At 52.5% G+C, this 12,693-nt stretch overlaps 2 protein-coding genes across 2 annotated transcripts; both read left to right on the forward strand.

Annotated features, from left to right (window-relative positions):
- Positions 1-469: 469 nt before the first annotated feature.
- EMWEY_00018750 (hypothetical protein, conserved) lies at positions 470-5,660 on the forward strand (the record flags this gene model as incomplete). The annotated part of the gene is made up of 9 exons (XM_013480093.1): positions 470-1,148; positions 1,261-1,736; positions 1,866-2,248; positions 2,465-2,601; positions 2,993-3,358; positions 3,685-3,751; positions 3,942-4,023; positions 4,192-4,321; positions 4,747-5,660. The coding sequence occupies 9 exons, from the start codon at positions 470-472 to the stop codon at positions 5,658-5,660; spliced, it is 3,234 nt and encodes a 1,077-aa protein (XP_013335547.1).
- A 2,054-nt stretch (positions 5,661-7,714) lies between these two features.
- On the forward strand, positions 7,715-11,122 carry EMWEY_00018760 (signal peptide peptidase domain-containing protein, putative; the record flags this gene model as incomplete). The annotated part of the gene is made up of 7 exons (XM_013480094.1): positions 7,715-7,870; positions 8,163-8,330; positions 8,833-9,147; positions 9,457-9,573; positions 10,244-10,429; positions 10,582-10,757; positions 11,038-11,122. 7 exons carry the CDS (start codon positions 7,715-7,717, stop codon positions 11,120-11,122), a joined length of 1,203 nt encoding a protein of 400 aa, XP_013335548.1.
- Between the last annotated feature and the right edge of the window lie 1,571 nt (positions 11,123-12,693).

Raw genomic sequence — 12,693 nt, forward strand, 5'->3', positions numbered from 1 at the left:
AGGAGAGCTAAAAAAGACCAAACAGCTGGGGAACGTCAACTCAGCAGCATCAGAGTTGCTGCCGCGTCGCAAACCTTCCAATACATCTACCTCCGGGACATGTGTCGGCTTCTTCTGCTACATTTAACACATGATATAGCCTATTCGTGAATAAGTGGAACGGGAAGTCGCGATAGCAGCAGTAGAGTAAAGACTTCTGGAGTTCTGGCGCAGGATTGGAAGCGCGGGCCTTGCAGCGGAGGCAGACGCAATGGAAGGAGCTCTAACAAGGACTTTACCTCTTCCTGTTTGCAGCAAGCAATTGAACCAAAGGCATGCTTAACAGGGGCCTTGTTTTTCTGCCACCAGCTGCAATAAGGGTGGCAGGATCTCGGCGGTGTTGTCGGCGGCGTTGACAGTATGTTGCACTTTCATGCCACAGTAGGAACAGCAACGGGGGCTAAACAAGTTGCAAATAAGCAGGTAGACAATGCAACAGCAGGGGAAGCAGCAAAAGCAAGAGAATGGAGAGGGCGACTGCATGGATGTTAGCAGCACGGGTTCGGATGGTGACGGACTGGAGACCCTTTGCGCCCCCGGGTTCATTTCAAAACATGATGTTGGGACGCCCCGACCAGAATGTTCTGCTGCAGGAGCGGCAGAAGGAGGTGCAGCTCCAGGTAAGGAAACTTCCCCCCCGGGGTTCCACCCATACGGCGGAGCAGCGCCAGGGATCCTCACCTTCCAGCTGCTAGGAGATAGAGGAAACAACAAAGTAGCGAAGCACATCCCGAAACCTCCTCAACTGCACCACCCTAGGCCACGTATAGGTCATACGATCAGCCCATTTAACCTTCCGACGAGGGGCTCGCACCAACAGCCGCAACACCAGCAAAAACAGCAGCGGAAAACATCTTGCATTCGGGGGCACGTCGAGGAGCAAAGCCAGCAGCAAAATATCACGGCGCATCCACCGTTGGCATTCCATAGTAGTAGTGGCGTCGGCAGCGGCCCAGGTTTTAACAGAAGGAGCACCAACAGGTGCAGTGCAGAGAAATGTTGGGCGCAGTGCCTTGTCAGGCCGGTAATGATTGGTGGCACATGTGCCACAGCTGCTGCTGCTGCTGCAGGAGCAGCACCCAACGAACTCTTGCACAGAATTATAGAGAGTGAGCTGCAAATATCTGCATTGGCTGCAGTCTACGATTCGTCTGGGGCGCGGCCTAGCCCTCATTTTGTCGTTATGCTACCGCATGTGGACGTGTGCTGCTGCTGCTGCAGGGACACGTGAGATAGCAGGGGACGCATTTTTGGGATTCACTGCAGCAGAAGCCGCTGCTTCTCTGCGGCAGACACCTTTTCCGGTGTTGCAGCAAGCAGCGGCAGAAGCAGCGGCGCGAAGACCGCAGCCGCACACTTTGCTGCCCCAGAGATCTTCGCCACCGTCACCAACAGCGAAAAAGGAACGGGAAGTTGTAGCATCAGCAGCACCGGCCTTTCTCGAGAGAGAATGGCTGGAATGTTATATATCTCTTCTGTGTAGTGCTGGAAGCGATTGCTGGCTGTGGTGGCGCTTGCACCTAGCGGAGGCCTCTGGAGATCTCGGTATTTCTAGTACTGAAGCCGCTGCTACATGCGTAGCGACGCCAGAACAACGCGTACATCACGCTGCCGCTTCCGTGTCTGCCGAGAGGCAGTGTTCAGCTGTTGCTGTCTTTGGTGGTCGAAAGGCGGACGGCGGTTTGGCGGACAATGAAGTATGCAGTGCACCCATTCCTTGGCGCCATATTTGGCGTTGTAAGCTGCTCTTGGTGTTGTCGCCGGTGTTTCTGTGGGCCTGCTTCTTAACCCTCCTTTTGCAATTTTTGTTTCTCTGATTGCTTCAGTTGTATCTGTTGGAGGTAACGCCACTGCTCTCCCTAGACTTGCCGTTGTACATATTGGGAGATTTGCTGTCTCTAGCACATTCTCAGCCCGCACAAGGAGCATCAACGGCAGCCGCTTTAGCCGCTGCAGATGCAGAAATCGCGGCAGCTGTGGCACGCGCTGCCTCCGGTGACGTGAGGAGTCAGATAGACCAATCTCACCAGGATGCAGCAGCACCACATGCCGCTTGGAGGAACAGCAGCAGAAGCAGCAGCAGTAGCAGCCCGCCCATGCTGAGATGGCGCGTACCCCTATGTATTGGTTCAAAGCCTCCACCTCGGCTTGGTCATTCTCTAGTGTATGCGGAGCCCCACCTGATCCTCTACGGCGGCAAAGATGAACGGTGACATGATGTCCTTGCTGCTGTTACCAGTGCTGCTGTTATGAGTGTGGCGTCTTTATCTGATATGGCTGCCATCGCCGCCGCTGCTGGGGGGTACCCTTCTTGCTGTTCGCCCCTTCCGTGTATGTATCCATGGCAGCCGCTTGTGGCCATCATCATGCTGATATTTTGAGCTAGGGTGCCGACTATGTGGCGCGTGTGCTGCTGGGCGAGCAGGGGCCGGCTGCTGAACGACGTATGGCTGCTGGATATATTTGATTGGAAAGAAGTGACTGGACCTACATCCGCAGGAGCACGAGCAGCAGTGGGGACCGTTTCTGATGACGTGGGTGCAGTGCCGGCGTCCGGCGAGGGTGCAGCAGGAAAAGCAGCAACAGCACGACGGGTCGCCTTGTTTTGGGTCTCTCTGGATTTTTCTTCATCTCCCTTGAACCCTCCCGGACGTTTTTTACATTCTTGCAGCGTCTTTTTTACATCTGCAAACTCCGGATCCTGTAGCATTGTACGTACGCCTGCTGCTGCTGCCACTGCATCCCTTTTTGCGGTTGCAGCTTTACGGAGTGGTTCCCCTGACAACAGTGCCTCCTGTTCTGCTGCTGCAGCAACCTATTCGATAAGTGTAGGCATGCTATGCCCCACGCGGTCGGCTGCATCTGGGTTCCTCTGCTGCTGTCGGCTCGTCTGCAGCTACAGCTGCCACTAGCGCGTTGCGTCTAACACTGTGGGCTGTTTGGGCTGTCTCAGGTGATTGCGGGCGGGTGGACCTCGGTGGTACTGCCCCGCTCTCGGCTTTACGCACTTCACAGAAATGCGAAGGGAAGCTGGAGACATGTGCGTCAGGCTGGCAGCAGCAGAAGTGGGAGCTACAGGTGCAGCAGCACCCAGTAGTAGTACTGCGTGCAACGGCGAAAGTAGTAGCCAATGAAGCTACAGATGCATCACTTGAAAGGGGAGACAGCAGCAACAATAGCTTTTGCACTATCAGCAGAATTACCCGGCATAGTAGCTTCGCTGTTAACTACGTGGATGTCAGGAGCAGTACGCTTGTGTCATTGCAGGGTATCCTCCCCGTCCGAGTTACGAACTCAGCAGATAGACGATTTATGCATGGTAGGGGATGCCATTGTCAGTTGCGTCAGTTGAAGCGTTCGTTGACCTGTCCACTTTTTTATCGACCTGTAGACGTCTTTGTTGCCGCCTTCGTTCCTGCTCCTCCTGCTGTCGATGCCGCCGCCGTTTGGGTTGCTGCGACTCGCAGCGGACCCGCTGCAGGGGCGTTGGCTGTTGCTGCGCATTGATAGTACAGCCGGTGTTTCATTGCATTTTTGTCTCGCGCTAAACCTTCTGAGGTGAACAACGTTGCTGCTGCCGACTCATGCCGTTGTGGTGTCCTTACGGTGGTTGGAAGTGTGTTGCTGCTTCTGTCTGTGTCGCAGCGTCGGTTTGCGCAGGTTCTTCATTGCTGTTGTTAGGCGGCCTCCAGATCCGCCCTGGAGCACCACCGTATGCAGACAGCACACGTCTTGTGTTTCATGCTGCCAGGCTCTGTTGGTCTATTCCTTTTCTCTTCGTTCGCTTCCTCCGCTTGTTGGTCCATCAATAAGCCTCACAGGCAGTCCTCCTCTGGTGCCCGTGTGTCCGAGAGCTCAGAGTTGCTGTGGCCTTTTTGTGGATGTGAATGTTGTTGCCACAGGTGCGCCGTCGCATGCCCAGTCATCTCGCATGACGCTCGAAGCCACCGGAGTGTTTCTTTCCCCCATGCGCCCATATCTGCTGTGCGTTTATGACTCCTGCGGGTTTTGCTGCAGATTCCCTCATGCGCCTTCATTTTCGTGTGCGTTTCTGGTGCCGTTTGGTGCAGCAGCTGGTAGGCCAGATGTGTGCCCCTGAGTGCTGCACGTGCAGTGGTGCGATTTCCTCTCTCTGTGCTGCTGCTTCTGCAGCTAGTAGGCCACCAGGCGTGGCAGGTCGGCGGACAATTGTTTTCCTTTGGAGGCCTCGAAGTTAACGAAGGTGATAGTGAGCCCCTTAGCCCTGTTCCCGTAAGCGGCGTCGTCGTTTTTGATGCATGCGGTGAGCGGATGGTCTGTAGTGCCTACCTGGCAGCTGTCCTATCCCAATCCGCCAGTTTATCTTCCACCTGGCCAGCGAGCTGAACAGTCAGATGTCCACCACCACGACCTTTGTATGGCCCGTGGAGCATTCGTCAGGTGGCCCGAAGGAAGAGCTAGCCACCCACCAATCCATAGCACCGCCTCCACTCGTAGATTGGGGCTTGCTACCGGCTCTCCTGTGCACATAGCTAGCATAGCAGCTAGCCACCCAGGCAGAGAGCAGCCAGCTGCTTCGCACAGCCGTTGAATGGAGCAGTCGCAGGTTGACTAGTCAGGCCAGAGTGAAGTTAGGCGTGATGAATAACATGACGCCAAATGTGTGAGCTTGAGGGCTAGGACTCGATAGTTAATGCTTGTGGTGTGGTTGCGTGTCACTCAATACAGAGCTGCTCTCGTCCGCTGCTGCTGAGCCGCTGTTGGCAACTAGGTACCAGACGCAGTTGCAGCTACAGCTGCGTGCTGCACCGGGGACAGTATTTCGCCCAGGCTTACATAATCATGCAGCAGCAGGAAATAACCAGTGCTTTGGGGAAGAAAACATTAGAAGAAGCACGGGCAGCAGCAGTCTGGAACAGGGAAATATGGAAGAGCAGGAGCCAGCTAGTAATGTTTCCTACAGCAGGGTGCTGCATCAGGAGACAGTTCATATAGGCAATGCACCAAAAGACTTGCCAGTGGATGCGCCAGTTGCCGCATCAACACGGGAAGCGGTTACGATCCCACAATCTGCAGGTAGTAGCACCGCACCCTACTCTGCGCGAGGACGCGCACCACTGGATGCTTGCAGTGAGAGCAAGAGGCCGTGCTCTAGGCCGCGGAGCTTCGACTCCTCTTCTTTTTCGAAACAAGGGACCGCGTCGGAAGCAACAACAGGAGCAGCAGATCCTCCTGCCCCTGCTCGTTCACTGGCTGGTGCTGCAGCGGCGATTGACATCGGCCAGACTTGTGTAGCAACCACCGGCAAACAACTGCAGGGGCAAGGACGTGGAGGAGGGGAGGGAGGTTCGGAAGCTTTCCATCCACCCACTGGCGATAGGGCAGCACCTACCCTTGCTGTTGTAACAGCCGTTACAGCTGTTTCTGCTGCTTCGACGGACTTGTGCCAGTCGCTGGGTGCGAACGCCTGCACCCCCCGGCGTAGTCGGCGGATGGCAGCTTTACAGGCCCTGGAGTCTTTTAAGCAACTCCCCGATACCTTGACCTCCGCTTCCGCTGGGGCTCCTGGAGCGGCGTTGGCGGCACCGACCCCAACACCAGCAGCTGCAGTAGGAATGCGGTCGGGTGCAGAAGGCATTTAGCGTGTAACGATTATAAGGATTCCAACGACATACCACAGAGAGTACAGAGTACTTGTAGATGAGCATAGGAAGCCATAGCTTTATCGCGTTCCCCAACCGGCGTCAAGTAACAATGGCAGCAGCAGCAACTAACAACCAACAGACATGCAACAGGCCGTGCAGCAGCAGCAGTGACCGCAGCAAGTCTTCATCCTGAACGAGACGAAACTGCCCAGCTGGAGATTAACAGTGCTTTGGTCAGAGTTTCCGGCTATGCTGCTCGAGGTGGAGCAGAGGCGAGCGTCGATTATTATTGTATTGGAAAATATACACAGTCATTCTCAAAACATCTTAAGGGTGCATGGTAGCTTCGCGACATGCGCCAGCCAATGCGGTTGCTTGCATTCCGATTTTGCGTTTTGACCTCTGAAGGGAAGTTTTGCAGGTGTTGGAGGGGACTACGATAAATAGGGGCAGTGTATTGTTATGGTCAAGTACAAACGTCAGTTCAGATGGCACTGGATGAAGGAATTGCTTAGTATGCGTATGATAAGCATAACGGTTTAGTATGCACTGGGGGTTTACTGAATGGAGTTTTACTGAATGGGGTTCTTATTTGAAAGCGCGTCCATCCACCGTCCTGTTGGGAACGTTGGTGCCTGTGGCAACAGCATGTGCCATATCAGACAAAAGGACGCTTCCGTCCATGAAGCTGATGGCGTGTTGGCTAGAGGGAGCAAATGACCGCAGATGAAACATACAATGGAATATCATAGTATTGCCTTAAGTAGCCCGTCAGTTCTAGGGGTCGTCGAAGCTGAGGAAATGCATTGCAGGATAGCATCCAAGCTACCTGGTAGCTTGGACGTTGGGGCGCCTATACGCTGGGTCATTGTAGCAGACCGACGCCACTGGATGTTTGCACAGTCGGTGTCACATGGGGCAACTAGAACAGCAGCAAAAGTGAAAATAATGGCAGCAAGCGCAGCTAGCTAAGCTAAGGGGGGCTATGAGGCAGCATTTTAGCTACTACTGCACTGAAAGCATGTACATAAGTTGGTTAGTGTGCAAGGGCCTGTTGGATAACTAGCTGACCTAGTTAGAGCCGCCGATGCTGCGGATGCTGGGGTGACGAGGTGACGGGAGGGAAACGAGCATCGCATGGGTGGAATGCGTGTATTTGAGGTTGGGGACTGCAAAGCTGACTCCAGGGGACAGCCACCTTAGCTTGGTTGCGCGGGCGTTCCGTTGTTGTAGAACGCCAACCGATTTGGGCAGCACACGAAGCGATTGACACTAGGATCCTGGGTGTAGCGGCAGCGCATATGTAGGGCGTCTTCACTCCTAACTCCCTGTGTGATACGTTTTGACTATATTGAAGCTCTGGATGGGTCTCAAGAAAAGACTGATCCTGCTATGCACTACCCGTGCGCCCTGGTCACAGTAGCCCAAAAGGATGCTATCCCATACATCATCAGTAGCCACTCAACATGAGAGAAGAAGTACGTGTACCAAACGTGGAAAGACCATGAAATACATGCTACAGAGGGCCCTCTGGCATGATCAATGGACGCCGTAGAGACACACGAGCAGTTTGTACTTGATTGGGGCATTCGCTTGCAGGCGAATTCGTTATATTGCAGACTTGCAGTCCACTAATGCCGATTTTGATAAGACCAGTTGTGCTGCATTGTCTAGAATTGTGCCTATGGACAGCGAGCATGGACTATACCAGGTTCTCCTGGAGGCCAGTAGGGCTACCTTACGGCGAACAGGGCAGCAGGTGTTGATGCTGTTATTTCCCAATACTGGAAGTATAAATACAAAACTTCTATGCTTACTAGTACTGGAAATAGAATTACAAACTCAGAAGACACGCATCACACCCAAAATTAGCCGGAAAGCACCCACGAGTAGCCACTGCTCACACGTGGGACCTTACCTGTGGGTGGGGCCCCTCTTCGTGCATTTAGTATATCAAGCATAGCATACCTGCGGCCTCTTCTTTGAAACTGCCGGAACTTTTGTTTACTTCCTTATTTTTAACGGTTCATAAACAGGGCAAAATCGTTAAGATGTCGGTATCTACGACGGGAGACACGGTTGCCTCGCCTGCAACGTCTGCCGTTGCCGGCAGTATCAGTGCAACTGCGGCCGGCGGCAGCAAAAGTAACTGTTTGGCCTCTCTGACGTTGTTTTACAGCTGCTTTCTCTGTTTGGCTGTCGTCATGGTGACCCCGTTTCTGAATCCTCCCCCTGTTCTACTGCAAATGGTTCTTTACACCGCCCCCATCCTTTATGTCGGCAGTCATTTGTCCCTCAAACAAAACGAAGTTGACGCAACCACAGGAGAGAGACTCAACAAGGGAGAGGCAATGAATAGAACAGATGCCATGCTGTTCCCCATCTTCGGCTCAATAGCCCTGTTCAGCTTGTAGGGCCGACACCTTCAGGCATATTGTTTGCTGTACTCTTATGTTGAGTGGAGGTTGTGTTATTTTTGCTTTGTGGCTGAAATTATAGGGGTCTCAGCCTCTTATGGGATACCGGTCTATATGGGGCTACATCCTTTTTCTCTTCAGGTACCTGGCGTACAAGTTCTTGGGCACAATCTGGGTGAATATGTTGCTTACACTTTACCTGACGGGCGTGGGCCTGTTGGCATTGGGCGAAACAATATTCGCAGTGACTGTAAGCAGTAACAAGCAAAGGAGGTATTATACAGCATGTGTACCGCTTCTGCCTAGCTGGCCTGTGCCCTTAAACCAGCGTCACCCAGCAAATATAGGAGACAAGATAATGGGACAATGAATGCTGGAGGGCGTCCCATTATCCTGTCTCCTATTTTTGCTGTGTTACGCTCGTTTTTCCTATTGCCTCCTTCTATCTTACTTATGTTTGTTTCTTCTTTCTGTATTGTAGCCCGCATAGAGCTCCCTGATTGTGTCTGGTTGCTCTATCCCGTCTGTTGCCGGCTGTGTTGGCGTGTGTATTAGCTTGAACAGGCTTGTGTATTAATTCTATCATCACTGCGATCTCACATGTAGCTACAACCGCTGTGTCTGAAAGGTTGCTTCGTCTGTTGTCGGCTTGTTGCATAGCCCCATGTTCTCTTGTGTCCACTTGCAGAGATACGTGATTTAAGGCTTGTGCTGCTGTTGATGTTGGGGGTGGTTTGTTTCCTGCAACACAGAAGCCGCTGTGTCCTCCACAACTGCTGGATGAGAGTTGGTTGGTCCTTCACCCCAGAGGACCTTTCCTGTGTATTCGCAAATGGATTAGCGGCCCTGCAGCGAAGTCTCCTGAGCCCGACCAGCAACAAGAGCAGCAACCTCAAGAGGAGCCGCCACAAGAGCAGCAGCAACCTAAGGTGGTTGTGGATTGGAGTTGGCGCTTTAGTCCTCTCTGGATTATTTCCCATTTGGTTGCGTTGGCTATATGCACGTTATGGCTCCTAACAAAACATTGGGCTCTTCACAACATCCTAGCAATCGCCTTCTGCATCCAGGTGCGTATGCATTGCATGCTTGGGCTTCTCTCGACTGATTGGCTGTCGCGTTTTCTTCCCTTCCATCGTTCCCGTTGAATATCTCCATATAGCATATTCCATAGAGGCTCCTTTGCCTCCGCTGCGTAGTTGAATAGCGGGGTCTGTAAACGCTGCTTGCAGCTTTTGGTGACGTAGGTGCTGTTTTACTAATGGCGAGCAGCGGCTTTTGCAACCCTTCCTACGAGTTGACGTTCACGCGCCACGCATTGAGTGTTGTTTTGATTGCCCGAGCTGCGCCCGCTGCTGATAGAGTTGTTTCTGCTGCAGGCGATAGCGTTGGTCAGCGTGGGCAGTTTCGGCGTCGCCAGCATTTTGCTATGCGGCCTCTTTGTGTACGACGTGATCTGGGTGTTTGGGACGGAGGTGATGGTCTCGGTGGCAAAGGTGGGCGTGAAAGGGGAAACGGAATCCCTCTAGAATCATGACGTGCATCGTGGGGTTTTATTAGAAACAAAAGAGACTCAACACACTCTCACAACATGCGGCTGTTTTGCTGTTCCTGTCGCTTTGCTATGCTTTGCTTGCTATCGCGCGCGCGATCGGGTATCGACCTATGCAGTAGAGGGTTGGTATCTTGCTTAAATGCCTAATTCGCCGTTGAGTGGATCGTTTCTTCGTCCATGGAGGCCACTGCGTTTTTCGTAGCCTCCGTAATTTGCTTTTGCATTGTGCATCAATGAGCTTCCTGCAATCTGTCTTTTGTCGATGGCAACTGGATGTTTGAGCCAATCTCTCTCTTCGGAACCCTACTCTCCCTTGTCATCCCGTGTGTGTAATTGTCTGCGTTTCCATTTGTGAATCGTTGGGCCTGTTTTCTATTCCGTGGCCGGAAGAAACGATTGTGCACTAATTTTGGCCTGCAAGCGCTGCATCGTTCCCCGCTTCTCAGCAGCATACGTCGGCCAGAAGCTTATTTTGCCAGCTTCCTCCTGCCTACAGTATATTTTGCCACGTGTTCTTTTCGTCTGATTATTTTACGGTTTGGCCGATTTTTCCTTTCTGTTGATCTGGCAAATTTATTGTCTACCCGCCTGTGTGCTCGCTTTGGGTTCAGGCCTTCGAGGGCCCCGCTAAGCTGATGTTCCCTGTTCAAATCTCCCCTTTGCAGTACAGCATCCTTGGCTTAGGGGACGTTGTTATCCCAGGGGTCTTGATAGCCATGTGCCTCCGCTTCGACTTGTTTTTGTACCTGAAGCAACAAAACGCAACAGCACAGCAACTAGCAGTAAACATCCACCAGGCAAGCCATTAATGCCGTCCTCCCCGTCCTAATGCCAACCGACATACTCCTGATGGATTGCATCTGCGTCTCGTTCTTTAAGCGTAGTGATCTTCACCACCTTTCCTCGATTGTGCGCGTTTTTCTGCATGACTGTTCGCCTCTTTCCGCAGCGTTTCCCTAAGTTCTACTTTTGCGTGGTCCTTTCCTTCTATGAGTTGGGCCTGCTAACGACTGGCATAGTTATGCTCTATGCACAGCATGCACAGCCGGCCCTTCTATATCTCGTCCCATACTGCCTTTTCAGTCTCTTCGGAGCTGCCGCACTCAACGGCAAGATCAAAGAAGTGTATGTGCAATTGCAGATGCTGGTTGTCTTCTAGTCATTACTGTAGGAAAGGTCGTTGCTCCATGCTGCTGTGGTCCGTTAAGTGCTACTGCTCATCTGCGCTTGCTGCGGTTTGCATTACTTCTGCTGCTTCTGCTGTCGCAGCAGTGACTGCATGCGTGCCAGTGGTTCCACTGTTGCTGTTTTTCTGCTCTAGACCTGGCTAGAACTGGCTGGCGCTGTTGCTCAAGGTTCTGCAGCAGTCTATTGCTGGTACTGTGATTTTTTGGGCATGCTGCAGGCTCGCGTACAAAGAGGAGGAGGAAGCGGGTGGTAGCACGCCGTGCACGTCTGCCCCCGAACAGGCGGAAAAGAAGGAGAACTAAATGCGATCGTTTGATGTTTTTACAGACGCTGCAGTGTGTCACACGCCGCACCAAGCCCCGGTGCCTTGCTCATCATCTTGGATAGTTTTGTGGACAGTTTCGGCTGCCATTCTCTTAAACTAAAGCATGCACACCCGCAGAGGAACACTTAAGAGCGAAGTAGCAGCTGCAGCAGATTTCAAGCTTCGATAAAAGGCAGCAATCAAGAATGTCGTATCACCTGCAAGCATCCACCATTCAAGATTCTTAGAGTGGCAGTCTACTCCTCAGTGGAAAGTGGAAGAAGCAAAGCCGCCACTGAACGGAACTTTTATATATTGCAGGTTCTGGCGAGGTACAGTAGAAATGACAGGCGGAAAGTGAGCTACGCAATCCTTCACGCCATGCGTCGACGCGGATGCATGGCGCACACAGGTTGGCGATCCACAACTCAAACCCTCACACCAGTATTTCATGCATTTACCGCTGTTAAAAGGCCCAGAGCATTAATTCGAAGACTACCTGGCAGCGCGTTTCTTTAGTCCCAAAGGTGGGAAAGTTACTCGTCTCTCTTTTGATAGACTGAGTTTGCACTTCCAACTCCGGCGAGCATTCATGTGCAACCCTAGGAGTTTCAGCACGTGCTTGCCGCTTGAACGAATAGTGGATGTCTTCCCAGGGAGCATGGAGGAGATAGAATAGCTTATGCTCGAAGCTACTGCTGAACATATCTAGCCCCTTTCAGGATCACAGACAAAGGCAAAAGCTGCTGGAGAGGTGACACCGACGGGTAGTAAGCAAAAGCATTGACCGGGGCGCAAGACTGTAAACGGTTCCGCCCCGAAAGAGTGTGCTGATGATGATAACTGCCAATAGAAGTTCAAAACAACTGAGATCACTAACGTTGCTACTAGCTTTAAGCTTCAGCACTTGCTAGTTTCTGGTTCTTCAACGTCGACATAGGAGACAAGAAAGAGGCCGTCGTAAGTGAGTGAACCTGTCGAAGGAACAGGCGGCTAGCTCTAGGCAACAGGCATTTATCATCTTCCTAGCTACATCTCACCAGACGCTTAAGCCTGGTTGCGGTCCATTTGTGCAAACGTCCACACCGCTCCTCGAAGGTGGGCAGGCGGCGCCTGTGTACAGTCGCGTAGAGGTATCCCTGTCGGCACGATGACTTTCAAACGCATCCCCGAGGGTGACACACAGGAGGAGCAAGCGAGCGTCGTGCAGTCCTACCTTGCGCCGCTGTGCAGCCAACTGAGCTATGCAGTGTCTTACTCGCTGCTGTTTAAGACTAGCCTCGCCAAATTGTAGAGTCGTAGTGAAGCAGTGACGCCCTTTGCAACTCAGCTGCATACCCATCGGGAAAAGCATAGCAAAAGGCTATGCTTTTCCCGATGGGTATGCAGCTGGGTTACAATGGGGAAAAACTGGTGGCTCTATCTGTGAAAGTGCTAGCTAATGCTGCCGAATTACATACCAGATTGGTAGCTTACAAACCCGTTGGACGCCCTGTGTAGGAGGACGACACATGCCCAAGGCGCTAACTCTGTCAGCATTACAGAACAGAGTCACCGAATTGCATACCG

This window comes from Eimeria maxima, genomic scaffold, assembly GCF_000499605.1.
Source record: "Eimeria maxima Weybridge genomic scaffold, Emw_scaff161, whole genome shotgun sequence".
In the NCBI taxonomy this organism is placed as follows: Eukaryota; Apicomplexa; class Conoidasida; order Eucoccidiorida; family Eimeriidae; genus Eimeria; species Eimeria maxima.